Raw genomic sequence first — 27,301 nt, forward strand, 5'->3', positions numbered from 1 at the left:
GTTATTCACTTCACCTGTCAGTGGTCATAATGTTATAGCTGATTGGTGTATTTATGTATTTTGGATTCACTGAATGTGGTTGGCTTCATTATAACTTATAGGCCCAAAAACAGACTCACAGTTACTCTGGATATTTCCACTAAACATGCTGACAATTGTTTTCAGAGGGAATAATAGGAAGTAGTTAATGACTCACAGTGAATGCTCAGAAATGTACAATAATTTATACATATTTTAAAATAGTTTCATAACACCAGTGGTTATAAAAGTTGGTCAAAATGGCAGTTTGCGTTGTGCGTTTATGGACCTGCTCCATGCTCCTGCACGCTAATCCCTTAGACGCCGTTCTTCTATCCAAGTATAATAGCACTGAAACAACATACTGTTTTATATCTACTATATTAACCCTGCAACAGATCCTTAAAGAAACATCAGATCAATGTATGAACTCCATACCTGTGTCTTGCGTAGCTGGGTGAGCTGTTTACGCAGGTCGTTGGCGTTTTGCTGCAGGCCGTGCAGGTGGAGCTGCATCTGCAAGCGGCCGACGCTGTTAGAAGGCGGCGGCGGCATCAAAGCTAGCGGTGCTGATGGTGTATGAGCTGCCAATCACAGAGCAGGACATGGGGGGGTCACCAGTAGGTCATTGGGAAACAAATTGGTTAGTTTGCTGGGGCTGTGCTCCGGTGAGATTTGCAGTCAGCCAGCATAACACGCAGTACAAACAGTAACACACCCACACCTGCGCACACACACACAGCAGAAAGGCCCAAAGAAATGTACATACAGAAAATCTGGGCAGATACACATACACACACTGGAACAAATACAGTGTGTGAATGTAAAAGAAGCGCCATATTCACAAGACTCTAGAAGCCCACCGGGAGAAACGTGAGCTCATGCTATTAGTAACCCATACAGAAGTGCAATTAGTCTATTAAGAAGTGACACACAGGGGGATAACCATGCTCTTATCTTAACACAGAGCTTTGTGAGTATGGCCAATACGTCCCCAGCTATTCTCACACACACATATGCCTCCCGAACACACACCTGTACACTCGTACACATTTACAAAGGAGTGCATTGTGTGTGACAGAACAACCCTCCGAAATTCCCAAAGGAAAAACCAAGCAGAAATTCAAAAGGTAGAAACAGAGACAGGACGAAGGGGGGGTCCACTCTCTGGGAAACCAGCCAGGAGGAAAACGTGAGGATAGACACCGCCAGCTACCCAGCAACACCACACACCCAGACAGAGAGCAGAGAGCCATGAGAGATGTCAGATAGGAGAAATCAAAAGGGTGGTAGAGTAGGAGATGGCAACTACCTTTCTTCTTCAGCCGTCCAGCTGGAATATAGAAAGAGTGAGCCAGTTACCGGGGGAGTAATGAGGAGCGATAGAGAGACAACTAGCGAGAGAAAAGTCTTCAAAGTTTATGTGTACAGATGATGACCCTGGAGAGCTTTTTTATTGACTGCAGCAGAGAAAATGACTCAGGTAATGACTTTCTTTTGGACGAGTTTTGTGAAAGTGTCCTTGCACTGGCCCGTGGAAAGGTGCAGAAAAAAAGGTGCTAAAAAATTATGGACAGGGGAGGAAAAAAAGGATAAAAACAGGGATGAGAGGAGTAAAAGAAAATCAGGAAGATAAATGTTTTTATTCAGTCATACTTATGTATGTACAGACTACACCCACTGAAAAACGCTATTTTTAGGAATATAGTAACAGTCTAATATTTTGAGAAATACACTCAAAAATATGATTCAGTCTTTGCGCATCCCGTACGGAGTCAAAGCGGAAAAATAAGCCTGTTAAATACTTCAAAGCTGTCTGTCTTATTACCTCGCCAGGAGGGTTATGTTAGCAGTCTCGTATGTTTGGAGCTGTTGAGAGGTGTTACAAAACAAAAAACATTTTTTTTATTTTTGATAGAGCCTGGGCAGCGTGTCTCCGCCGCTTCCAGGAATTGTGTTTAGTGAGTCTCAAAATGTCTCGATACGGAAAAAAGAAAGTGATGAAATTAATACTTTTCTCATCTGGCTGAGTCGGACAATACTCGAGCGTCTGTCCCAGGCACTGGAGCGCTCCTTTAACGTCTGGAAATGGCTTCTAATTTTAACAAGTCTATAAAATGGATCTGATCAGTCATTAGTTGGGGTTTTTTTTGCAGGGTTTTATAATGGTGGATGATTTGGAATTAACTTCTCCACTTCAGTAGCTGGAGGAAGACACAGATGGTGAAAGAGAAAGAAAAAAAAGAGAAAGAGATGAAAGAGGTAGAAATCTCGCCGGATTCCTCAGTGAGTTTTTAAAGGTTTGCTCACACTTGACCTGTTTTATTTTAGTCGAAACAAACTCTGGCACTTGTGGACTAAGGTCTTGGCCTGCTTCCAAGAGAACGCTGGAAATAAAACAAATGGACCAAACCCAGAAATGCTGTTTTCTGTGAGTTTAGCATTATTTCAAAGCTGAACTTTTATCAGATCCAGCTGTTTTTGAACTCTAATGTGCATCAGTGGGAAAATCAAAAGCTGTAAAACCTGTAGTGTGTTCTCTTGGTCTCCAACTCAACGTACGTGTGTAGTTCTTTCAGTTCCTTACAGGTGTTGGAAAAGCGACAGTATTAAAATGTTACAATGTTTTAACAGTGCAGATTTTGGCACGGCAGCAGGGTTAGTAAGTGAGTAACGGTTCAGTAGAGGGGTCACATATATACGCTGCTGTACTCACGTCCAGTGGCGGAGCCGTCGCTGTTGGTTTCGGTCTTCTCGCTGGAAGAGAAAGGTAATGGCCGTGAGAACTCCGTCCCTTGGTCCGGAGGGCAGCCGGCCATCATGCAGAGACGCAGCAGGCCGCATCTGAGGATCAACGGCCACAGGGCAAGGCAATTACAGTGCTAACGCTAACAGCACTTCTACTGGATACTATCAGACTGATTGCATTAACAAGTGTTCCTCTTGTTAATGAGCCTCTGTTGGTGCTTTAAGGTGCAGAGATAACAATGTTCAATGTAAATGAGGAACTCTGCTGGAAAGCTATCTGACAAATCTCTACGTATCAATGTATAAATCAATAGCTCTGTGCCCCGCAGCTAATGTTCAGTGTTCTGTACCTGTGCTGTGCTCGCACAAAATAGTGTACCACTTCACTGCTATGGTGCTGATAATGGCTCTGATAATAGCCTGCTGCTGCTCCTGTCGATAATGCTGCTGATGTGTCTGAGCTGTGGCAGTAACTGTGAGCTTCAGAGGGTTAATGGGGTATAATGGAGAGTCTTACGTGCTGTCGCTGTCTGGTGCTCTGGTCAGCACACTCTGGACGAGGCCAGTGAGGCTGGCTATCTGCTTCTCCATCGCCTCCATGCGCTCCAGACGATGATCTCTGCAGAAGTAAATGCCACAGATGTATCACCAGATGCAAATACATTCTGGCATTTGCAACACAGGGCTGTAGAGAAATCTTTTCAGCTTTGAAAGTAAGAAAAAGGTTGTCAGGTCGTTCTTTAAAAAGTACAGCCCTGACTCGTACTCACCTGCTGCTGTCAGGGTCTTGTCCAGACATCGAAGAACCAAAGCCAGGTGTAGCCCTGCCGCCCTCCCCGGGTCCGGCTGTCAGACACAGAGGTTCTGAACCTGAGCTGGGCCTCGACTTCGGGCTCTCCACAAACACAGAGGAGGAGGCGGAGTCCTTGCGGAACGACTGCCTGACAGGTGAGGCTCTGCTGGGTGAGTTGGAATACGAGTCCCTGTCCCTCAGCTGCATGTCGGGGATTTTCTGCGGGGACGAGGGCGGCATGCGGAAACCCATGCCCAGAGTAGCTGAGGAGTATGTGTCAGAGTAGAGTGAGCCTCCAGGCTTGTAGAGAGAGTCCTCCAGGTCCCCCTGAAGGGCAGCGGCTGAGTAGGTGCTGAGTGAGCGCACAGAGCCGCGGCGGTACAGGCCACTGGAAACAGGGAAGCTAAAGGGGTCTCCGAGCGTGGCTAACGACTGGGTGGAGGCGATACTGAGGCGGCCCTCGTGCATCAGGCTGTAGGGATCCGCATACAGTGACTCGTTCTTCATCAGCGCCATGTTTTTTGCAGAAACTTCTTCATCAGGCTTGACGTCGCGGCGCTCCAGGATGGCGCTGGGCGACGGAGACAAGCCTGCGTTGGCAGCGTGGCCGGCCGAGGGATGGTGGGGATGCCGTTGCTGTTCATGCTGGGAGTGTGACCCGGCGAAGGACGGAGGACGGCCCCCGCTGTAGGAGAGGCGCGAGCGGGACGGGGAGCCAGAGGATGCTGAGCCCGTGGAGGAGGGGAGGGTGTTGAGGCGGCGAGTTGGGGAGGAGTCGCGAGAGGAGTACACCATCTCCCTCTGAAAAAGAACAACAAGGGATGGGGGTAACCATGGAGACCTACGGATGACAGCAGTGTGTTTCCCATGTGTCAGTTTGACGTGAAGACGACTGAGATCTGACTCACAGTCGACAGGCTGTCATAGTCTGTAGACGCTAAAAAAAGATCCCCAAAAGACCAATTATTCGTGCCATTGCAGATTTAAGTCTAAGAAAATGTTCCTAAATGATTTTTTTACTGATTATTTTATCTTACTGCGTCTACTGAGCCAAATGAGGTTTTTGGTAGGTCAAATCCCCAATTCTACCATAGTTATTCTGCATAAGCCAATTACTTTTTTCCACTTTTCATAGAACTTATTTGTTTCTTAACTTGTTTTTCTTCTCTTCGTTTGCTTCTCAGCATCCTAGCTCGCCCTGTTACGGGGCACTATGTAATACAGAAAAAATACTGGAGCATAACAAAGTAGTTTGTGCTGCTTAGCATTTTATGCCCACGGACAAATTCATATACATGCTATGTACTGACACTTGTATATGAGGAGGTCTTGTTCGCACAAACTTTATGGACACAACTTGAACAAGAAACAAAGCAGCTAAAGAAAAACTTTAAGCCTGGAGTTGCTACACAAGACAGCAGCAGACACACAACGTGCACAGGAGGCAAGATGCTTTTTAAAAAGCAGTGTCTCCTACAGATAAAAAGAAGAGGTGGCCTGAGCAGACTTTAAACATGATGGGTTTCTGGGATGATTTGCACAATTAAATGTTGCTTTAAATCATGCCTTTAATATTTCCTTGTATTAAAATGCATGTGTGCTTCTTTAGATTACAGTTGCTGGTCAGCTCTCTCTTTATGTTTTCATCCTTTTCTGTGTCTTGTACATGCAGGCACAAACAAGCATCTCAGCATGCACAAACAAATACTGTACAATATGCAGCAGAATACATGCTCACACAATATTCACGGCCATAATTGCTGCTTTTCACCGCCTGTTTGTACGGTTAATAGCAGCCGTATTCTCGGTATTGTGTGAATAATGCAGATGGTAAGCAGGGTTTTGTGTAAAATAATTAAAAAAATGTCTCCCTCAGGCTTTCTTGATCATCACTGAAGCAGAAATAGCTTCGGATGTTCGAATACGCTCATTTCACAGAGGAACATTCTTCTCTGGTGTCTGCACAGCAACAGATGGCCTACTTGAAGATAAGAAACTACATTTCCAGGAGGAATACCTGTTAAATTGCTAACCCATATACATCGAAAACAGCCTGTCAAAGTTACAAAGAAATATAAAGAAACGCTATTAACTCGCTAAAGCAGCATGCTGCTCCTCTTTATGTAAAGGCACAGAATTGCTGCTGTTCTCACTGACAGCTCAGTTGTCAAACATCAGACAGGATTATTTCTCGAAAATAACACAGTGCGCCCTCTTCACCTCCCCAATCCCTCCGCTCCCATCTCCTCACCCGCAGGTCTCCGTTGGCCAGGTGTGCAGCAGCAGGGTAGGAGGCATAGATGGGCTCTTTGCGGTAAATCTTGATGATGCTGCGGTCCTGGATGTCCCGCACGTCCTCCAGCTCGTAGAAAACGTTGCGAGCCTCATCTTTGATCAAGATGGCCGTGTTGGGCGATTTCAGCATGCCCGCTGTTAGCTTCTGAGGGAACATGTGCACGATGAGAGCGTGCAGAGTGTCCAGGCTGCTCAGCTCGTGGGTGATGTGCACCCGACGTGTCTCATCTCCGTACTGCAGGAACAGCACGCCTGGAGAATAACAAAGGAGAGACAGTAGAGTTAGAAAGCGAGGGCTTTAAGGATTTAAAGAAAAGCTGGCAAGTCAATTCTGTGAAATCCTGTAGCATTTTTGGCCATTTTGAAATATATAGTGTTCAAATATGTCCAAAATGTTCAGCCTTTCCGTACACAGGATTCAATCAGAGTAAATCAGAGTCAACACCACTTCTTTCTTTCTGGATGTGAGAATAAGACTGTTGTAGCCGTGTGAGAATTCACAGCTAAGGTGCAATGATACGAATTTTTACTACTTCTGTTTTGTCAGTGTAACTTTAACAGCTATCAATAATCAAAGAGCAATATTGGAAATTAAATAAGCACAAAAAATTGCCCGTCTTCATGGAAACTTGTCAGAAACCTTTGATTTTGTAGTTAAAGATGAGTCTGATGCCTGACTAACCTGAAAATTCATCTTCATACACCGCAGGACAAACAAAAAGAACAAACAAAGCAAAGAAAGACCAGTGATTAAAAGTCAGGCAGAATAAGTGAGATATTACAGACGAGTTTGGGAGAGAAGAAAACAAAGAGTTGTTAGTGAGGAGACATGGAGAGGAGAGAGTCGCTGCTCTGTCTGAACTCATCACTCACTGCCACTTTAGTTTTACAGCCACTGTCTTATCACACTGAAGGTGATGTAACACCACACCTTAGTCTTTATGAGTCTGGGCCAGCCTCACGCTAATCCTCTCTACACTCCCAAGGCCCCTTTGTAGTAAACCTGCCCTCCACTCTGTTGTTTACTCTTGCAGTTGCAAAAATACATTCCCTCCTGTACAATTATCACAACTGTGCAGTATGAATAAGCGTAGCAAATTAACTTGCGCGTGGATGTATTTTGACTATATTGTATTTACACTTGAAATAGAAGTTGTCTAACCATGTAGGAAACTTTTGTTATCCGAGGACTCACAACAACAACAGTTCTCTCTGTGCCAGAGAAACAAATCTAAAACTGTTACGGTAAATGAAGTGAGAGTGCAACACTTTCTCCTGCTCTCTTTAAGCATAGCGGTTCACTTGAGCAGCAACATGAGGTAAACTGACAGCTGCAAATCTGCCTTTAGTTCCACCAGCATGTTGTGACAGAGCCTGCCAGCGGAGACTCAAATCTTAACCTGGAGATCGTAGCTTATTCTGGCTGGCAGAGCGGGACAGCGGCAGGCTCTGGCGAAATCGGTTCATCCGGTTGAACCCGATGGGGATGTCGGCTTCTGACATGGTCTCCAAGGATTCGGCGGAGGCAAAGGAGAGCTTGGCGGCCTGGTCGGCAAGCCCAGACTGGGTAGACTGGGAATGCCGTGGACTGCGGCTCTGCAGGAGGAGAGGACACACAATCATTTAGTGGGAGGTAAAATCAAGGCGGAGAGAATGGATTGGACGTGGCCGATGGAATAAGACCAACCAGAAAAGAAACAGCAGGCACACAATGAGACATCACACAATGAACCACATAACAAGATTAAGAAGACCTTGACAATGGTTTAGCCACCAGCCATTCACCAAGACTTACTAGTGTCACAGTATTTTACATCAGGACAATGCTGCAGCAGAAAAACACAAAAACTTGTTCCCTAATCGCACAGGGCTCCAGGGCACCAGCCTTCATGAATCAACTCTGGTAGGTAAGAAGCAAAATTAAGCCTAAAATTTTGCTCCAGCTTAGCATAAGTAATGTCATGTTTACTCGACTCTGCACACCTCCCATAGCCCTCATCCAGACTCTTGTCCCCGTGCTGCGACAAACTTTAAACAAGCGCTTGCGGGATGGGAGGAGAAGCTCATGCAAATCCAGGGCTGTCACTGTGGGTTTATCCTGCTGGCCTATGCCCAAGCGCCTCTTTCCGAGAGACAGTTATTGCAGCTGGGGCTCACTGAACTGGCTCCCTGATCCCCCCACCGCTGTAGCACTTCCTCCAGCTCAGAGGCTGCTGTAATGAGCTCCCAGAATGCTGTCTGCTGGTTGTTTGGATGGCGGAGGCAGACACACCCTTAGCCATACAGTAGCTGAGCCTGTCTCCTCCTTCTCGCATCATGAACACGCCAGTTTTTCTCACAAGGATTTTCTGCTAACCCTTCTCTGCCTAACAGCAGCATGAAGCTATTGTGGCTTAGATTAATGTTATGAGTAAGGCGCAGGCCAAATATCTTCTCCCTGCTCCTTTTTGGTCATTAAATGTGAGTTTTTTGATTGTGAAATCCTTTGTTTCTAATTACTTATAAAGTTGTGCATTCTGATGAGTGAAACAAATAAAAAGGAAGTCGAGTAATTGCATTAAATATATGTAAGAGTCTGACAGAAGCTACACAGAGGGCCATCTCGGGGCTCATTAACAGTCAGCGGAACAACAAAGAACATACTTATTCACCCATTAATGACTTTGTTAATTGTGCAATAAGACAGAAGCCCATACAGCACAATAAGCTAGAGCTGCAACTAAAGATTACTTTCATATCGATTCTTTCCCAGTAAATTAATTAACTGTCAAATACATAGAATATAGAAAAGACAGAAAACATCCCAGAACCCAAGTCAGCGTCTTCAAATTGTTTGTTAGGCTCCCCAAAGGTCTGAAACCTAATCCAAAAGATATTTAGCTCATTTCAAAACTGAAACTAGCAAATGTTTAATATTTTAGCCGTACAACCAGCATGACTCTATTAGTGGAAAAGGGACCATGTCTGTCAGTCCACCACCTCAGACTGTAATATCTCTACTCTTAGATTGCCACAAAATTTTGTTCATGGTTCAATTTTCTTTAATACTTTGTTTTCATAACTAAACATCTAACAGTTAGGTGAACTAATTCCCATCAGCCTCAGCTTTATTTATTTGTAATGGAAAATGACTGCCTTTCAATTATCATATTGATTGACTCACAAAAAAAACAGAGTGAATTTAGGGTTCTTCTATAGAAACAAACGCGGTTTTTCTTTTGTTGCAAGAATAAAAACTGATTCAAGCTACATTTGTATCAGTTATTGACTACTGCTGGACTCAGTGTACCATGTGGCATTGCAATTTGTGTCTGCTTTGGGTTTCTGCACCCATGACTGCATCTTATACGAGAAAGTTGAATTGTCTTCATTATATAACCGTAGGATGAAACCTTTCTTTACAAGGCGATACTACATGAACTGCCTTCTTTCATTTATGTTGTCTATTGACTCCTAAAACTTTTGGTAGCTACAGCCTGCGGTCACATGGACACGTGATGTTTGTCATTCATAATGTTTTTGCTCCTTCAGCTTGATCTGATCTACAGGGTCACCTTAAACTTGTGTGATTTATTAGCTTGGAAAAAAGAATTAAGGATCACTTCATTAGTGGATGCAGCTGTCTTAATGCTTAAGTTATTGTTAGATGAACTTGTTAGATGGACTCCCTTGTAAAATAGATTTTGTATCTCAATGGGATAATTTACTGATAAAATAAAGGTTAAATAAAAAGAGATATTTTTAAATGTAAGCAATGCTTAAATGCTAAACAAAGATGGTGAACATGGTAAACATTATACCTGCTTAGCTTAACATGAGCATGTTGCCATTGTTAGCATGCTGATGTTACAATTTAGCGAGGGCACTGTTCTGCCTACGTAGAGCTAGCCACAGAGCAGCTAGCATGGCATCTTGTTTGATTAATAGGTTAAGCATTGTGTGTTCATTGTGTTTATTACTAAGTAAAATGATTCACCCTGTCAGTCATTTAATCAACTAATTTAGTGACTACTACAGTAATTTAAAGCAAATGGGCCGTGGCAACATTTAACTACCGGTATCATTGACAATTTGCTCTTTAAATTACCTGCTATGCTATCAGATGTGTTTATAAGGCAAGTTACAAACATCAAGACTGAGAGGCAGAACAATCCGTTTTATAATGTACGCTCCTTCTGTCACGATCATACATAATTCAGTCACACACACACACACACACACACACACACACACACACTCAGCAATACAGTGGTGGTGTCCTGTGATAGTGGTGGGAGACGGTGTCTGAGAACACAGAGGGACGGTGATGCTGACAGATAACCCCCAGCGTGGCTTCTAATAGGGTCATTTATCTCAACTGTGACCACACTGAACAAAAACACAAGAAACAGCAACCCAGAAGAACGTACTGCAGTGTTTCTTTGTGACCAGAGATATGAAAAACATGAGGAGATTAAATACAGAACCATACATGATAAGGCTGGGGCTCTATAGCCTTTTATCATGTCTCAATGTCGTGCTGAATCCACAAGAGGAGTGAGATTCTCTTTGAATGCCTTCTTTCTGTTTAGGTTGCAGCAAGAGCTTGAATACAGTAACTTCACATTTCTATAAATAGTTTGAAACTTTTCAATATTTGATTTGGTTTTGTTTCCAAGACTCAAGACAACAAGACTGATACCACTCTCATGTCTGTACAGTACATTTCAAACTATCCCAAGCAGCTGGTTAGCTTAGTTTAGCTAGCTAGCCTGGATCTGCACAAAGCTTAAAATCCGATACCCATTGTCAAACAGCTAATTGTCATTTATACACAAAGGACCCTTTTAGTAAGGACTAAACAAATATGATTTGAGCTTTAGAGGTTATAAATGGTTTGTGTTTCCCCTGTTTTTCAGTCTTCTTGCGAGGCTAAGCTAAGCTAATCAGCTGCACACTGTCTTCTAATGTACAGATGAAACGGGTATCGATATTCTCATCAAACTAAGCTAGTAGCAGGCATATCACATTCTCAATAAATAAATGGTAGATAATAAAGGCATTGACCAGTATTTAACCAACTGGAAGCATTTGAATGAGCCTTGTCTTATTACTTAGCCAAAGTAAAACACAGATTCATATTTGGCAGAGAAATGCAGCGACAGCTTTAGTACGAATATGAAAGTCTGACCACGGTGTCTCAAACATTTCGAAGGAGATTTGTTCTCCGACTATCTGTTCATTTGTTCCTGCAAGGCTGTGACAGAAACAGACACCCCTTTTTTCTGAATCTGCAAAACATTAGGATTTAATTTCAAGGCTAAATATTATCTAATAGGAGCTTTTTTATGAAAAGGAAAAAGAGACTTGAGGAATATTGTTCTGCCTTGGTGACCTTGCTTCTCATAATGCCTGCATACTGAAATTGAAAACTTGATCTGGCTGAGACAACAAAAGAAACCTGTGAAGACGAAGTGATTAACTCTATATTCTCTCATCCCCTCCATGAATGTGCTGCTGAGCAAAACAAATGTATGAATCTGTTCAAGCTTCCCCCAGCTGTCAGAATATATATTCTTTGTCATCTTGCCTTGTTGCAAAAGGCTCCAAACACTGACTTCCATATTGAGGGTTTATGTGAAATGAAAACTGAAATATCCCTCTTCGGTAATTTTGCATTGTAAATATAAAATGTGAATACACCATCTGGTCATGCATCTGGTCCTGCTAGACATACCAGTGTTACACATGATGGTGTTAACAGCCTCCTCTGAGGGAAACTGGCTCTACCTCTTTCTAATTTCTTCTCTGCAGCCCTCCCTCTACACCTCCCCCCTGCCCTCCCTCCACCTCAACCTTTTCTTTTCCAGTGATCCAGACTTTTTCAACAGCACTCAATTACTGTCGAAAACTCTACACTGTTATAAGGGCACGGGCGGAAAAGAGAACAAGTAAGGAACAGGATGATCTTACAAGGAACAGAAGCGAATGCAGTGGAAAGCGGGACACGGCAGCCTGACAACAGACCTGAGGCAACAAGCTGCATTAAACTCGATGCAACCTCCCACCATGTCTTTTCTTGACTCGTGCGCTGGTACGCACAAGCATGAGCGCTAACACGCACGCACATAAACATACACTGGGAAGATCTGCTCTTAAGGTCAAGTGATTGCAGCCTTGGTATTTGTTTTTTCCATGTTTTTGGGAGCACATCTCATCAAACTCTGTCCGACATTATTCAATGTTGTGTCTGCAAAGAGGATTTCTCAGTTTCTGGTCGATATAAATGTCAACTTAAAATTGATTTGCAGTTCACCCGCTGAGTGTTTTGGTTAGAAAAAAATTTAATTTCCATCTTGAATTCTTCTGACTTTTCGTAACATCAACTCTCATTCCATACGCTTTTTGAGGGAGGTCACAAGGCCGGATTTCTGGCTTCAACCATGACTGATCTGCCTCTGGGACGGATTTGTTATATGTCTGAAGGTTATGTTGAATTTAATGCAGGAGCCTTGCGGTACAAAGTTGCTGTTATAGAAAATCTAACCTAAGTGAGAGGCAGACTGACAGACCATATTGTAAGCCTCTTTCCACCCCCTGGAGACTATTTTCTTCTCACTTTACCTTCAAGTAGAATTGTAAAAAGTGCTGTTGCCTGACTTTCCTTTGGTCAACATTTTTGGAAATGCTTGTCTCGTCTGAATAAACTTTTTTGGCATCTTCGCTGACAAGAGGTTGCATGTTTATGTTCACTGTTAGCAGCCAGGGTTCGGCTGGTGGACCTGGAAAGTGTATACAACATAAAGTTTAATTAGAAATGCAGTTTTTGCTCAAGTTCAGCCAGACTTCAGGATATCACGTGAGCATATCACTCTAGCACATACAAAAATCAGATGAACGAATACGGATGTATTGAAGAGCAGCTCCAGTCATGTTTTAAGACATATAAAATGCTCTGCTTGAAATAATGAATGTTGTCTGATATGTTTTATGTGCAAAATACACTTAATTACCTTGTAAAAATCCTCCCAAGGCATCTCCTCCTTAAAAATTCCCAAATCTGCAAAGCTCCCGCCCAGGATGCAAATTTCCAACCGCCCCCTCTGTCACGAAAAGTGGTTTAGTGGCGACTTGTTGAAACTTAGCTAGCTTGAAGTTTAGTAATTAGTAGTAGTAACATTAACGTTAGTAGTCAGTAGTGAGTTACGGATACGATGACGGTTACAGCTGGCTCACGCATTGCCGAAGTGGTTGCCATAGGGTGCGCATAATGACATGCATAGCGTCACCCCGTCCATTAACGGAATTCGTCTCAAACCTGCCAATCTGAAAACGTGTTGTTCAGCCTGTCCTTGGTACACTGCAGTTTAAAAGCAGACAGGCCCAGCCATGGAGATGACTGCTTATGTTGTCCCTGATATGTCTTGTAGCACATGAAGAACACCACATGGAGATGTAAACAAGGTTAAACACTTGATTTTCACTGTAGGGGGTCTTTAAGCAGCTGCAAAGGTATCTTAACAGGTCTGTAATAAATGGTACTGAATCTGGTCCCGAGGTAAGCTGACCACACGATTACAGGTCGGCTTTTCTTTCTGATCTTTTCCCCACGTGTAATAATTTCCTTATTAAGTGATATGATATTCTGCCGGACTTGAGCAAAGAGAGAATACTTCAACCAGAAATGTCAGCGTGATTCATGTGAAACGGCAATAAAGAGTTTGTGTCCTGGTTATTACCTGGAAGAGACTGCCATTCAATTTTCAATATCACACCCCTCATGCCTTCATCTCATCTATTATTTTTTCCTGCAGCTTCTTTTATGACCTCTTATGATCTCTTTTTCTAAAAAGCCGGCGTCTGTCTCTGCCTCCAGGTGTCTGTCTTCTTACCTCTCATTTTATCTGCTGTCACTCATTTTTCCCATCCAATCACTCCCATAGCTGACTCCTGATTCTCGCTGAGCTGCTTTCCATCTACACGTCTGCCTCCACCTCTGTCTCTAGAGGCCAAAGTTACATTCAGGCTTGCTCGAGAAGGCATTTTATCCCTCTACCCATAACCTGGCTCTTTTTCCTCACAACAAAAAGGTTCACAGCTCTTACTTTTAGAAAACAGGGTGAGTAACTGCTCTCTAACATCGATCCATCCCTCACAACCGTTCGTCTCTACTCGCACTTCCCCCGCTATCATTATTTGTCTCCATCTTTTTCAAATCTGAGGCCAATCTTCTGCCCCGACACATTATGCCCATCCCCCTACACCCCTAGAGTCCTGTCTCCTTATAATAACAGGAGTCATCAATGTGCGAAACCAATTGCTTTGCCAAATAGCTGTGAAGTTTGTGTTGATGCAGCCGCTTTGCTCAGAAGGAGAAGGAGGGAAATGGTGTTGTGTTCCAGGGGGCAGATGATGGCTTAGATAGCTGGTAGTGATTCTCTTGTCTGATAGAAAACAGAAACATTAGCCTGGAGATATGTGCTGCAACCTGCATGTTCCAGGGTGTTACTTTAAAGTGTGTTTTTAATGCCCTACTTCCTTGATATACATATTTTTTAGTAGAAAAATTGTGCTAGCATGATAGTTTCATTGAGTGGTTATTTTCGGCTGGCAGGTGAATCCAGAGAGAGAGTTAAGCTTAGATTAGAGCAGGTGGGATGAGGGAGCAGGGTGAGGCTTTCAGAAACCTTTGTGCAAAATGTAGGAAATTGAGCAGGATGAGGTGTCGACATAAAAGGTGTCAACGACACGGTGTGTGCTGAAAGCAAATAGCTTTAGATCTGTTTGCCACATGGACCATTTAGGGTGTTTCATTCTACATTTATTACCCCTGCAGCACCTTGTGAGGCCAATAAATAAATTCAAACTCTCTCTGTTCAGTGATTAAACTGCCTCACTTGATGCTTTTCTGGGCTGCTGCAGAGCAACTGGAGTGATTAACACAACAACTTGCTGTACTAGGAAGTGCAAGGAAACAAAAGTAAGACAGCAACACGAGTCGATTAATCGATCCCCTGAAAATTAACAACTAACTAATTAACTGCATCTATTGTGATAACAATAAACTGTTTCAGTTAATGCTAAAGGAAGAGCTACATCAGTGTCTGGCTTCTAAAGAGTATTATCTATATATATATATTAATCTCTATTTACAGATTCGACATTTCTCTGCAGAGCGGTGGGTTATAGGGACGGCAAGTGTTCTGGTTTCCGTTTGTACTACACTTGTTGTCCGTGTAATATTGACCAATCACGTATTAGCAGACTGTGGCATATGCAGGAAAAACAGTCTGTGTGGAGAGCAAAAGCAGGCAGAACGTAATGCGCTGTAATGACATCCCGGCTCCCATCAGCGTCATCTGACAACGATTTAACTTCTTATTAATCTCTATAAACAGACATCTGCAGCAAGTTCAGCTAACAATCAGTTCTAGATCAAAAATTCAACTTCTCTTGACGCGGTGTCACGAAAGCCATTCAGCGTTAAGATTTTCTGAGTCCCTCGAATGCATCAGAAACGATCCGACCTCCGTTCAACAAATGAGTATTTTAAAAAGTAGTTTTCTTCTCCTCTTGAGGACAGACCTGAAAAAGCGTTTTTACTTTTTACAACTCTGCATCATGATATTGAAATTTCGGCAAAAGTAAGACCTGTTAATTAAAGTAAACCACAAGAAAAAGAAGAGTTTTGAATTGTTGCTGGACAAAAGAAGACATCCAGAGAAGTCAACTTGGCAGAAATAAATGATGAGCACTTTCCATATTTTATGCAGCTGTTTTATTATTAAAACCATAACAACAGTTTCAGTTCTGTTAGAAATTATTTTCAGAACAGATAAAAACAACAGTATTTGTGGGTTTGATTTTTTAAAGCTTCATTTTTTCCGCTGACATTCCGACAAGGATTTCTCCAGCCCCCTCAAAGTCCTGCAGAGTTGAAATAGTTTGGTTGTGTAACAGATTTATGTGACAGACAGGGCTCTAAATTCTATTTCATATCATTCTTGTTTGAGGTTAAAGTCCTTGCGAGGGTGAGGGATAAATTGCTTAGCCTTCCCCACAGGTCAGGGCAAATGGCTATTGATATTCAGTGACATTTCCACCCAGTCCAAATGATATTGTGAGCAGGGATTCAGAGTAGACTACACCGCAGATAAGCCCTGGGCGCTTCTCTCACACACACACACACACACACACACACACACACACACACACAAACATACATCAATACATCCTTTAACTTGCTCTGTTTGATAGCACACCTCCCTGCCTGCCTCTGTGAGGTATACTACCACAACAAAGTTACACACATTACTACACATACCAGCTAACAAATAGGCTCAGCTTTATAAAATGAGCCTAAGAGATACACACTTTCAATATGTCTTCATGCCGGCCTTCCCTGCTATAAACATCCCATACTTCCTGTCCTCAACCTGTGGCTAAAACACATTCAGCAGCCCGGCCGTGATTCAAGCCTTTGTGCTAATGTCGAAGCATTATTTCCGTAATGCCTCAGCGGCACGTCTGAAATGTCTTCTTAATGTCTCAGTCAGTCTGAGTCATACTTCAACAGGGTCACATGGCTGCTAGCCATTAATGCTAGCTGACTGAGGTATCATAAATCCAGAGAGAATCGTCTTCTGCAGATTAAATGCAGCTGGAGAAGTTTAAGCTGTCGCCGTCCCCGACACCTCTGCCTCCGCAACCTACACGCAAATACACACACGCAGACCCTGCCCGAAAAGAGCTTGGTGTCGCATGAGCCAGAGGACCAAAGAGATTGGCTGGTGATGCCCAAGGAGTCTGACGCGCCCGCACACACACACACACACACACACAAAAGACAGACACATAGACACGCAGCACTGACCTTAAAGCTCCAGTAGTTGGGCTGTTGCTGTGGAGTTCATGAAGGACAAAAAAAAAAGGGAAGGGAGGGAGACAGAGAAAGAAAAGTTAGACACTCACTTCTCCTATAATGGCTGAAGTTCACAGACAAAAACACACACTGTAAAACAAATAGTGCACAGAAAAAGCTAGACAGGAGAAGAAATAGAGTCTGACTGCAGGCCTTTGTCTCCAAATCACAATGCATTTGTTCCTGAAAAGCATAATCAGCTGCATTTCCTAAATTGTTTCCATGTAATTTGTTCCCTTTCTGACAGGCTATTTATGAAACTCATTAATATTGTTGACAGCTTCATCTAATGCGACCATCTAAACCACAATCATTAAGTTTGATTGGTGTTAATGCAGGGGGAGGCTGTGTTTTCACAGGCGTCGGTTTACAGCGCACCTGAAACAAGATTTCACTGTTGACTGTAACAAAGGGGAGGAAATGAAAAGAGTGAAATCGAATCAAACAGGAGCCCACTCTGTTTTTCCAATGTTGGCTCCTCTCCCAGACTTCTCCACCACAGACAAGCAACCGCTCTGTCTCCTCCTCGCTCTCGATCTGAACCTCACCACCTCACCAGGGTGTTTGCACCAGCCCATGCTGTATCTCCCTGCTGCTCTGCTATGTAAGAAAAAAGGTGCTCGCATGTTGGCTTAAGCCTCGGGACGTGAGCTCTCCATTTAAACATAATTACCCCCGCAGTCAAATCCAGGCCGAGCCACTGATGGCCCAGAAATACCTCAAAATGACGTGGAAAATTAAAAGAGATTGTGCAGAGTTCATGAATTTTAATTCTAATCCAAACTCTTATTCTAGGTCTCATTCTTATCTGCAGGCAATTCTCAGTCCGAGCAGCCTCCCCTCTGCAGGACCCACATTACTCTCCTGGCGCAGGGAAGAAAAAAAGTGACAGGGAAGTTTTGATTTATGATAGCTGGTGGTTTTTCATTATCAGCCTTCCATTTTAATACTGCCTCAACAAAAGCCCACATTATTTCAGTAAACAGAAGCGTGATATCCTTATTGTAATCTAATCGCTCACCTAATGTTCCCTTGTTTGGCCCTGATGCCATTCTCTGACAGACTCTGACAGTCGCTTTTACTCTACGGTCTCTGTTTCTCTAAGTAGTGTGGTTCAAATTCTTGCTTGGCTGTAATACAATAAAGTCTAACTATAATTATCTATTAGAACAAAGATGCATACATTATATCATATTATGTAGGCATTAGAATCTCTCTAGACAGCTCAACATGATCGCAGTAGGTTGAGGTGTACAAGAGCTTATACAAGAGTGTTATTGATAAATGATAAAATCGTCTGGACATTTCTGCTCACAGCTCGGCCAGACTCACTCCTGCACAGACGCTGTAATTGTTTTCAGAACAGTTCTGTGGGCTTTTTTACCACCATCTACAATTTGTTTTGTTCAAGCTGTGAGCACATTTCCTCCACGGATTACATAACGTGACTTTAGAGTCAGCAGAAAACACTAAGAATCAAAGGCTTCTTAGTAATCTGCTTAGTAGACTGTTTTGGGTATATATGGTCATTTTTGCCTTCCTAATACCTCCCTCACTTGAGTTTCACTTGTGACATAAGCACATTAAAGGGCCAGTTCGCCAATTTTCAACCTTGCCTGCAGCGAAACGGTAGTATTTCACTACAGCGTCTCTCGCCGGGCCGTTCCTTTCAAAGGGAGGGGCGCAATGCACGCTGGGTGTTGTAGGAGCGTAGAATAAGCGAAACCACAATGTTTGTACGACTTTCTCCACAGCTATGGCGCCAATTTCATATTATTGCTTCTATCGATTACAGAGAACACCAGCTTTGACTGACAGTAGCTTTTTCCAGGGGCGAATTGCTCTTTTAACCGTTAATGTATTTTTACACTTCACATCTTTTGTCAACCTTGCCAACTTTGAAAATACACCACTTACATACTGCATAGATGAATAATATTTAGATAAGTAAAGCAATAGTATGATAATCGGACACAGCATAATGGTGTTTAAAAGAATAAAAAATTGTATTCATTGCAGCTTTGCAAACTGTGACACAAAACCAGAGATGAACTCACAGTGATCGGATGCCAAAAGCGAAATTAGAACCTGCATTCTAAAGCGTAATAGCTACTCCCATGCATTTTATTGTGTATTATATGTTTGGCTGGTGGAGAAGGGACTGTGTGCTCTTTGTAATATTAAATGTTAAAAAAACAAAACAGTGCATTTATCTGAGAGCGCCTCGCCATGCTGGCACTGAGACAAGTGGGACTCTGAAAATGATATGGAGCCTAATCTCAACCCACGCTTGCTTCTCCCCATAGCATATGAATTCATACCAACGTATGTCAAAGCAATTATTATTAAAGGCACCGCTTTGATGTGTCACTGAGGAGAATTTCTGTCTCCTGGCTAGTTGCTCTGTTTTTTTTTTTGTGAATCCCATATAATGCTGCTGTCCAGGGAAAACCATGTATGTGTACATATAGTCTGAAGGATTTAACTCCCCATTATCAGTTAATAAAATAATAATTAAAACAACTTTCAAAAAACAGCCTAGATTTCCCAAAAAGGACGTATCTAGGCGGTTCGTGTTTTTTGTAGCAAAGTGAGAGATCTGCCTTAAATAGAATATCTGCATGTTTTTAAATTCAGGAGGGTAATTCTCAGTCAGGCTCAGGGGTGAAAGGTCACAGTTAAAGTGGGTCACTCTCAGGTATAAGATAACACATGAGGTTAGTCAGGCTGGACTCGTATTGGCCTTGAACACCTCATCATGTGTCAGTCATTTATTCTGTGTACTCAGCCAGTAAAGCTTCGTCCTTGACAATCTGCTGAACTGAGGGGCATCATCGATGCATCATAAATAATTGCTGCTCACTTGTTCAGACATCCTTAATGATTTTATTTTCCCACAAAGCTAACTGAGTGTGAGGGCTGCCTTTAATGGTGCAGAAGTGATTTGTGGTCTTGTGTGTCTGCCAGTGTTTCTCTGTTTGTTGCGCTGATGAGGCTTACTCACAGTTCTCAGGTAAAGTAAACACATTCGCTCTCGACAGCCTCGTGTTGTTTTAACCGTTGCTCAGCTGACAGCTGCAAATATACTGAACTTGGACTTTGAGTTGCAAATACTGCGACTACTGAGAGGGTGTGAGAGCAAACTCGAGGGGGCTTATTTCAAATGTTATTACAGCTTAACAGTCCTCCATGCTGGCAATCATCAGTGCAACCGATGCTTTTATTCTGTGCAGAAATTAGATTCAAGACATTATTTCACTCTGTCAGTTGTTATCACACCAACTCCAGCCTTAATCCCTGATGGCAGATGAAACTCTTGACTGAGCTTAGCTCAAATGTACATCTTGTAATTTTTAACCTCCTGTTAAATTAAAAGTGCTGGGAGCCCAAAGGAGACAGTGTTGCCGCTGTATGTTTGAGACATCAGATTAATCTCGGGGCTGAAGGGCTTAATGCTTTCCTGACTGCTAAGTAAAGACACCGATGTACACATTTAAACCCTCAGTCGTGTGTGTGCACTCACTGGAGTTGCCAACAGAAGGACGTAGCCTCGCAGAGCGGAGCGCTGCATTACCTGACCTGCATGTAAAGCAGCCTGCACTCACATCACCCCCTCCTCCAGCCCCGTCTCTTTCTCATGTCGTCATCCTCTCTGCACCCCCACCACCCCTGTTCTCAATCATTCTTACTCTTTCCCCCTCAGTCCTCCTCAGGTTTAGTTTGGCGTCTTCAAGCTACCGCAGCCTCGCTCCCTTTTAAAAACACTAGTCTGCACAACAAATCAACACCCACCCAAAACAGACGCACAATAAGCTCTGTGTACAGTTTACACAATCGTCCACTCAGCCTTGGTCTAGCCTGCTGAGCATATGCACACCGTCACCACAACAACCACAACAAACACAACACGGCGTGGAATCTAATCCCAGCTGGCACATCCTTCTCCCCCACACACACACAAACACACACACACCTCTCTAACACAGCCTCCAGCCTCCAGTCCCCTCTCACCTGCAGTGCACCTGTGCCTGTCCAACACTCCTGTCATCCCCGGCTGTCCGTCAGGTGCAGCGAGTCCTCATCGCGTTTTTGCCCGTCTCTCCCTCCCTCTCCGCTGCTCTTACCCTCCCTCCCCCCTCTCTCCCTCTATCTCTCTCTCAGTCTCGCTCTCCAGTAGCACATGCGGCGGATACTCTTTATTTAATTCATTACAACACCAGCCGATTAACTCCTTCGCAGATGGGTGGCTGGCTCCTGCTGGTGCTGGCTAATTGAGCGGAGGGCTGCTTGACTGGCTGCTGCGCTCCTCTTCAGCTCCTCCTCCCCCCCTCCCTCCCTCCCTCCTTCCTCCCTCCTTCCTCCGTGTCCACGCTCTGCACATCCACGAGATGACAAGGAATCCTGGGCTGTGCTGCTTCCTCCCTCTGTGCAGTGAAAATGCCCTGTCACTTCAGGATCCGTTCCTCTCGCCGAGCTGCTCCTCACAGTTTTTTTAACTGTGTGCCTTCCACGCGTTGTTCCGCTCTCCACTCTGTCTTCATTATCGTGCAATTCCTCCTTCTCTACACAACCTGACCTTTGCAATGCGATATCCCTACTTGCCATTTATGGGAGTGGTTGCCACGGCAACAATGGACTCCACCTGTGTTTCAACCGCCCACCCTCGCTCTCTCTCTCTTACATTCTCTCCCTTTCCCCTGATGTGCTTTTGTCGCTTCATTTCACTGAATTTACCCTTTTAGTAAATACACACACAGCAGCAGCGCTCACAGCATGTGAGTGTTGTGCGTTACAGTGCGTGTGTGTGTGTGTGTGTGTATTTTTAAGCATAGAAGCTGTTGAAGCTGTGAAAAAAAGTATAAATTCCTATTGAAGGCTGAAAAGATACGTTAAACAAAAGACGTTATCTTAATAGAACAGCATTATTGTATTAGCATTGAGAAGGTTTATGTGTGACTTCCCGTCTAACTTCACACACCAACAGTGGCAGTCTTGCTCCTCTAAAGTTCTGCAGATTCTGGCAGCAGAAACAAAGAAAGTCTGTCTTTGACAGTTTAATGACGACCTCTAATAACACATTTACAATGAACACCTGACAGCCTTCTATTATTTATTTTCTCGCCCTCAATTATGTCAATGAGAGCAACGAGCCGCCTTGTGCTGCTTTCTCTCTGAATGTTATTTAGCAAGGGGCTTTTTGTGTCCTCACTTCACATGTGACTGTATTTGTTTATGATGAGCCTTTCCATCTCTTCCTCATTTTTACATCACTAAAAGAACAGTTTAACGTACTGAGCACCAAATGAAGTGTTGCATAAAATCGAAATAATTTGACATTGTGTTAATTTCTTGTCACTGCGTACCTGTTCCCGTGCAGACCGCTCCGACGAGCCCCTCATGCTGGCGTGGGAGGGTGAGGGCGATGGCGGGTTGTGGTGTGGGCTGTGGTGCGGATGCTGCAGCTGCTGCTGCTGCTGGTACTTGCTCTTCAGGTGATCCATGAAGGCGTCCCTCTTGCGCTCCATGTCCACCTTGTGCAGGTTAGTCAGGGCCTCCAGGCTCTGGGCGGCGCTGACGCCATGGCGATGCTCCGACGTGTGCACCAGGCCCACGTTGGAGAAACGCCGAGCGCTGTTCCCCAGCGTGCGATATTCCCTCGGATATTCCAAGTCATCTGTCGAGATCATGTGACTGCCACCACGCTCGGGATCTGAGGGACGAGGACAGGAGAAGGGAAGGAAGAAAAGAAGGAAAGGAAAGAAAGGAAGGAAGGGTAGGAAAGTGCATGAAAGAGGTGAATCACCACCCACGCAAGCATGCAGAAAGATTTCAGGGTGGAGGCGCACATACACACAGAGCAGGCACACACAGGTGGAAACAAATGGAGCAGAAAGAAGGAGAGTGGCAAAAATAAGGTGCAGAGAGGACGGAGGAGAGAGAAAGAGAGGGAGGGAGAGAGAGAAAAAGAAATGGAATGGGATGTTAGACTATTTGCCACCAGGACAGAGCGGTTCCCTGCAGAATTATTGATTTCAAGTTCTGAAGGGAAGAGAAATGAGAAAAGTAAAATGCTTCTGCAATAGATCAAAGGAAGAGGCTCCAGCTGAATTTGCTTTGCTGGATATTCCATTGTGATATGCCCTCTTGTCATCATAAGTGGCTTTCATTGTTTCCTTAAGAAACAGAGCTGAAAAGTGAGGTGATGAAAGTCAGGTGGAAATATAAAGGAACCATTCCTTTATATCTGTCCTTGTTCTGGCTGTTTCATACCGACTCCGTCTGTCTGAGCTTTCCCTCCATCCCCTGACACCCTCTGCAACTGCCTCACATTTTCTCACTGTCTCTTGTCTGGAGGTTCCTGATTCTGCTGTCCGGTTTTCAGGAGGCGTATCACTCTGACAGCTCTTGGCCTATTATCAGAGCTCTAACTGACAGACAACACAGCCCAAGGTGGAAGGCGCACAGGAAGGGAAGGGAGACAGCCGGGAGGAAGACGGTATGGTTACACAAAAGAAAACTAAAAATATGCGACTGGAAAAAAAACGAATGAAACTCAAAGCGTGATAAAAAAGAGCAGGTCGCCATTTGCCGGGTGAGTTACCTTGCTTAGGGAAACAGGCCCCGGCGTTGGCTGGAAGACAAAACATGCCAAGGGTTAATTTCTGTGTTTGTGCACGGATGTGCGAGCAAACACACCAGAACACTGAAACATGAGCATCAGAAAAGAGCTATCCAAACGATGGCTCTTTCTCTGAATTACAATTAGTCAATGCATTATGCATGCATTATAATGTATTCCAAAGGGTTAACATATAGGGAAATGGTGTGCTATGAATACTAAGAGTGGCTTAACCTGAAGAATGGCAAGTGAATATGTATATCATGCAATTTAATACAGGAGATATTACACTTATTCATATTTGACAATAAGTTCATTAACTCTATATAAAGTTTAGACTTAAATCAGGTAGAGAAACTTTATTAGAGGTAAGCTATAAGCATTAAAGGTGCTAAGATAAAGTAGGACCATCTGTACATTAGAGGCTCATCAGCAGCGTTAGTATAAGCTGAGTAAGAAAGCAGCAGAGGGAACCTCCTCCAGGCTGCAGCAATAAATGGACTGTTAATGAATGCAGAGAAAGAGACAGAAAGCTGGACAAATGGAGGCCCAACGGAGCGGCATCGCTCCCCAGTGGACCAAACTTCAAACAGAGGACGCCTGACGAGGGGCAGGAGGTCTCCGAACACTCAAACAGCCGCAATCAAACTCGCTGTAAACCCATTTCTCGCTCTATTCAGTCTTAGAGAGATATCGCACTCAAGTGTGATCTGCTGTTTCAACACCATGCCCTTACATCCACTACATTATGAAGTGCTGATAAACTGAGCAGGGGTGAGACAAAATGGACTGACCTCCTGGCTAATAGCATTAGCATTGAGCTCTCCGCTGCGCACCGAGGCCGCCGGCCATATTCATGCAGCCCCCTCGCAGCCTCCCAGATCTCTGGTTTACACTTCATTAGGCTGGAGCTTATTGTGCATCAGCTAACAAGGACCTGACTCAAGGGCCTCATTACAATAGATGGCAAAGCTGGGCCCATGTACTATGGCTTATTATTGTGACTGAGCATTCACAACGGCAGGGAAAAGCTGAGTGGGCTCCTGCCTCTGGACAAACATAACGCAGCAAAGAGAAGAAAAGACTGCATCAGGAGCACAATATCACTAATGGGTATCAATAGAAGAACGTCCAACAGAAGGTTAATGGCCTACCAAAAAGAAATGAACCCTTCTGAAGCGGTTTGGAACGCAGCCCAAAAAGTTTCCAAAGTGTAGCTTGTGGATGTACTTTTCAAAGCCGTATACAGAAGCCTCATCTTAAAACCAGCGGGAGTAAAAGTTGTGTGGGCAGAAGAGTAAGAATAGAAAACAGGTTATTCATCTTCTCTTCCGTCATTCGCAGCCAATGCATTTCCACATAAGCTTGCAGACAATAACCCTGACAGCCAAAACAATCTGTGCAAGCCCACGCAATGCCAGCACCATTTAAACCTACATAAAAGAGCCTTGATGGGGTGGGCTTCTGCTTTATCACAAGAAAGCCATGTCTGTCAGAAAGCCTGAGTCTGCAGCGGGGCAAATTGCGACTACAAAGACCCGGAGCTTCGAGGAAAAAGGTGCCGCAGGTTGGTCCAAGGAATAATAGAGGAGGTGAATGACAGAAGGAGCCGGCAATCAGAAGCGATAAGATCTGGGAGAGCGGCCAATGAGGCCTGCGCTGCATTGTCAAGATAGAGAGCGCAGTCAAGAGCATTAACCCGATGGAATAAAAAGAGCCTCTGCGGTAGGCTCTGGGAGATAAGACAAGACAAACAGACAAGGAGAAATCACCTGCACAGAGAAAAAGAGACTGTAATGAAGAACAGACAAAAACATCTTATATCCAGGACAGCCTGATTTAGCAGTCAGAATCCAGTGTTTATAGGGAACGGATCAATGTAATGTAAATAAAAAGCCATGTTTTCCTTACAAATATTCAGATCTGTGTGCATTTCAATGAGCCACATTCTCAACTTTTTTACTTTTTGAGTCACCAGTCTCCTCCGCCTTCGGGAGGTTATTTTTATTTGTAGGGAAATTCAGCCCGTGACACGAAGCATTTGCCAGCCCACCCACAACAACTATAAACACAGGAGCATAATAATATTCTGTACCAGCTCCGCCAAATCCTGGATCACATCCTTCCAAAGATAAATGTGTGTTTCTTTTTTCCTCTACAGTCACCTAAAGAACTTTGAACTCAAAGAAGTCCCGGCTCATCGCATCCATGGACACGTGGTACGGAGGTGAGAGCGAAAAGTGGATTGATGCTTTGATAAATTTGGAAGAAGCAGGCGGTGTGGGTTTATATTTATGTCAAACAAGTGGGTCAGAGGGAGTAAAAGGTGTAAGAGAAGAAAGCTGCAGAATATGCAAACAGACCTCTGGATTCTTTAATAGTTAAATCAAAAAGAGCAGGTACTTCCTATAGACACATATGCAGCCTGAGGCTACATGAGTTATTCCTGTATTAATGCAGCATTGCAAAAGGCATGTAAATATAAAATGTGAAGAGTTAAATATGCATAAACTTTCTGTTGTGGCAAAAAAGGTAAAGCTGCTAAAAAAACACCTGCTTGTTTACACTGCTGCAACTAACCATTTCTTACATTTTTTGATTATTTTACTCTGTTAGTGAATCAATTTTGTCTGTAAAAATCAATGACTGTATATATAGATGGACGACGCATCTCCATGTACTCTCTTTGTACAAAATTGAAGCCAAAATACGATGGTGACGTCATTTGGAGCCACAGCTGCGCAGTAGAGATCGGCAGGTGGAGCCGCCGTAGCCACTTCCGCTAACCAAAACACACACTTAACTTACAGATAACAAATGACAAAGATCCTGCAGGTCGGCGTGTTTAACAGCAGAAGAGCTTCTTGTGTTGGTCTGACTGTAGTGATTGTTTTAGTTACGTCTCCTCTCGCCGTTCCTCCTCTACTCTGCTAATCTGGAACAGATCGGCTGCAGGAGCCGGATTTGTCAACAGAGCTGTCAATCATCATTTTACAGCATCAAATAACTAATTAAAAATAAACTTGTCAGAAACATGAACACTTGGATGTAAATCAGCATGATAAGAACTAACTATAATGACAGAAACCATGTTTAAGAAAAATGTATTTGACGTGTATTTTGATTTTATAGTTTGACTCATGTCCCATCTGTTAACATGGAGGAGGCGGGCTTTATGACCTATACTGCAGCCAGTCAGCAGGGGGCGCTCCAAATGTTTTGGCCTCACTTTTAGGGAGCTGTCCTGTTGTCCATCTTTTTTATACAACCTATGGTAAAAGTCTAGAGTCCGAGGTAATCTTTTCCTATATGACAAAGTAAAAAAGCAAAGGTATAATATTTCAGCTCTCGTATCTCTGGAAAAAGTAGTTTTTCAGACACCAGACAGATTGTTTTTGAGAGCTTTGCAGCTGTGAAATGTTAATTACTTCTCTCATTCTCTGATTATTGTCTGTCTCACCTCTTCTGCACATACAAGGTCTTTTCTGGCTGCTGGTTGAATAGTCTCGACAGTAGGAAGAAGAAGAGTTGTCGTACAAAGAAAAACATAAAGCCAGGTTAAAGAAACGGTCCTTGAAACTGAACTTCAAAGAGTGTTTACACTTCAGTTGTGCTTATTTGAATGATCGAGTTAATGTCAATACATTCTGCATTAATGTATCAGTCATATTTGTATTAAAGAATGTGCCAAAGTCTGCCAGCCAATTCCTGGAGACAAGCAAATGTGTAAAATAACATTTAGGTGTGCCAATAATTATAATTCAATCATATGTTCTAATAATCTATCTGTGCTTTTTTTCTATATTATATTCTATTCTATATTATAGATATTTTTTTATTCCTCCATGTTTGGTTTATTTGATAGCGCAGTGTCCTCCCTAGAAGGTCTGTCGTTATGCAGATGGTTGGGGAAGGCGCGGCGAGCTCT

The 27,301-nt window shown here is 43.5% G+C and overlaps 1 protein-coding gene across 8 annotated transcripts in view; it reads right to left on the reverse strand.

Moving 5' to 3' along the window:
- Positions 1-27,301, reverse strand: part of LOC138602532 (SRC kinase signaling inhibitor 1-like) — a 99,978-nt gene that overhangs the window by 16,321 nt on the left and 56,356 nt on the right. For 3 of the 8 annotated variants that reach the window (XM_069674014.1, XM_069674013.1, XM_069674012.1), the window contains exons 2-12: positions 23,356-23,385; positions 22,118-22,464; positions 16,707-16,733; positions 7,255-7,450; positions 6,537-6,548; positions 5,811-6,106; positions 3,537-4,360; positions 3,284-3,385; positions 2,735-2,862; positions 1,331-1,351; positions 457-602 (exon numbers count right to left, since the gene is read on the reverse strand). In XM_069674014.1, the coding sequence (XP_069530115.1) occupies positions 457-602; positions 1,331-1,351; positions 2,735-2,862; positions 3,284-3,385; positions 3,537-4,360; positions 5,811-6,106; positions 6,537-6,548; positions 7,255-7,450; positions 16,707-16,733; positions 22,118-22,464; positions 23,356-23,385 (2,129 nt within the window). The remainder of the gene's footprint in view (positions 1-456; positions 603-1,330; positions 1,352-2,734; positions 2,863-3,283; positions 3,386-3,536; positions 4,361-5,810; positions 6,107-6,536; positions 6,549-7,254; positions 7,451-16,706; positions 16,734-22,117; positions 22,465-23,355; positions 23,386-27,301) is intronic. The other 5 variants (XM_069674018.1, XM_069674015.1, XM_069674016.1 and 2 more) reach the window with 5 other exon arrangements.

Source organism: Semicossyphus pulcher, unplaced genomic scaffold (assembly GCF_022749685.1).
Source record: "Semicossyphus pulcher isolate SPU_LCO1_2020_fin unplaced genomic scaffold, fSemPul1.0.p SCAF_23, whole genome shotgun sequence".
Classification (NCBI taxonomy): Eukaryota; Metazoa; Chordata; class Actinopteri; order Labriformes; family Labridae; genus Semicossyphus; species Semicossyphus pulcher.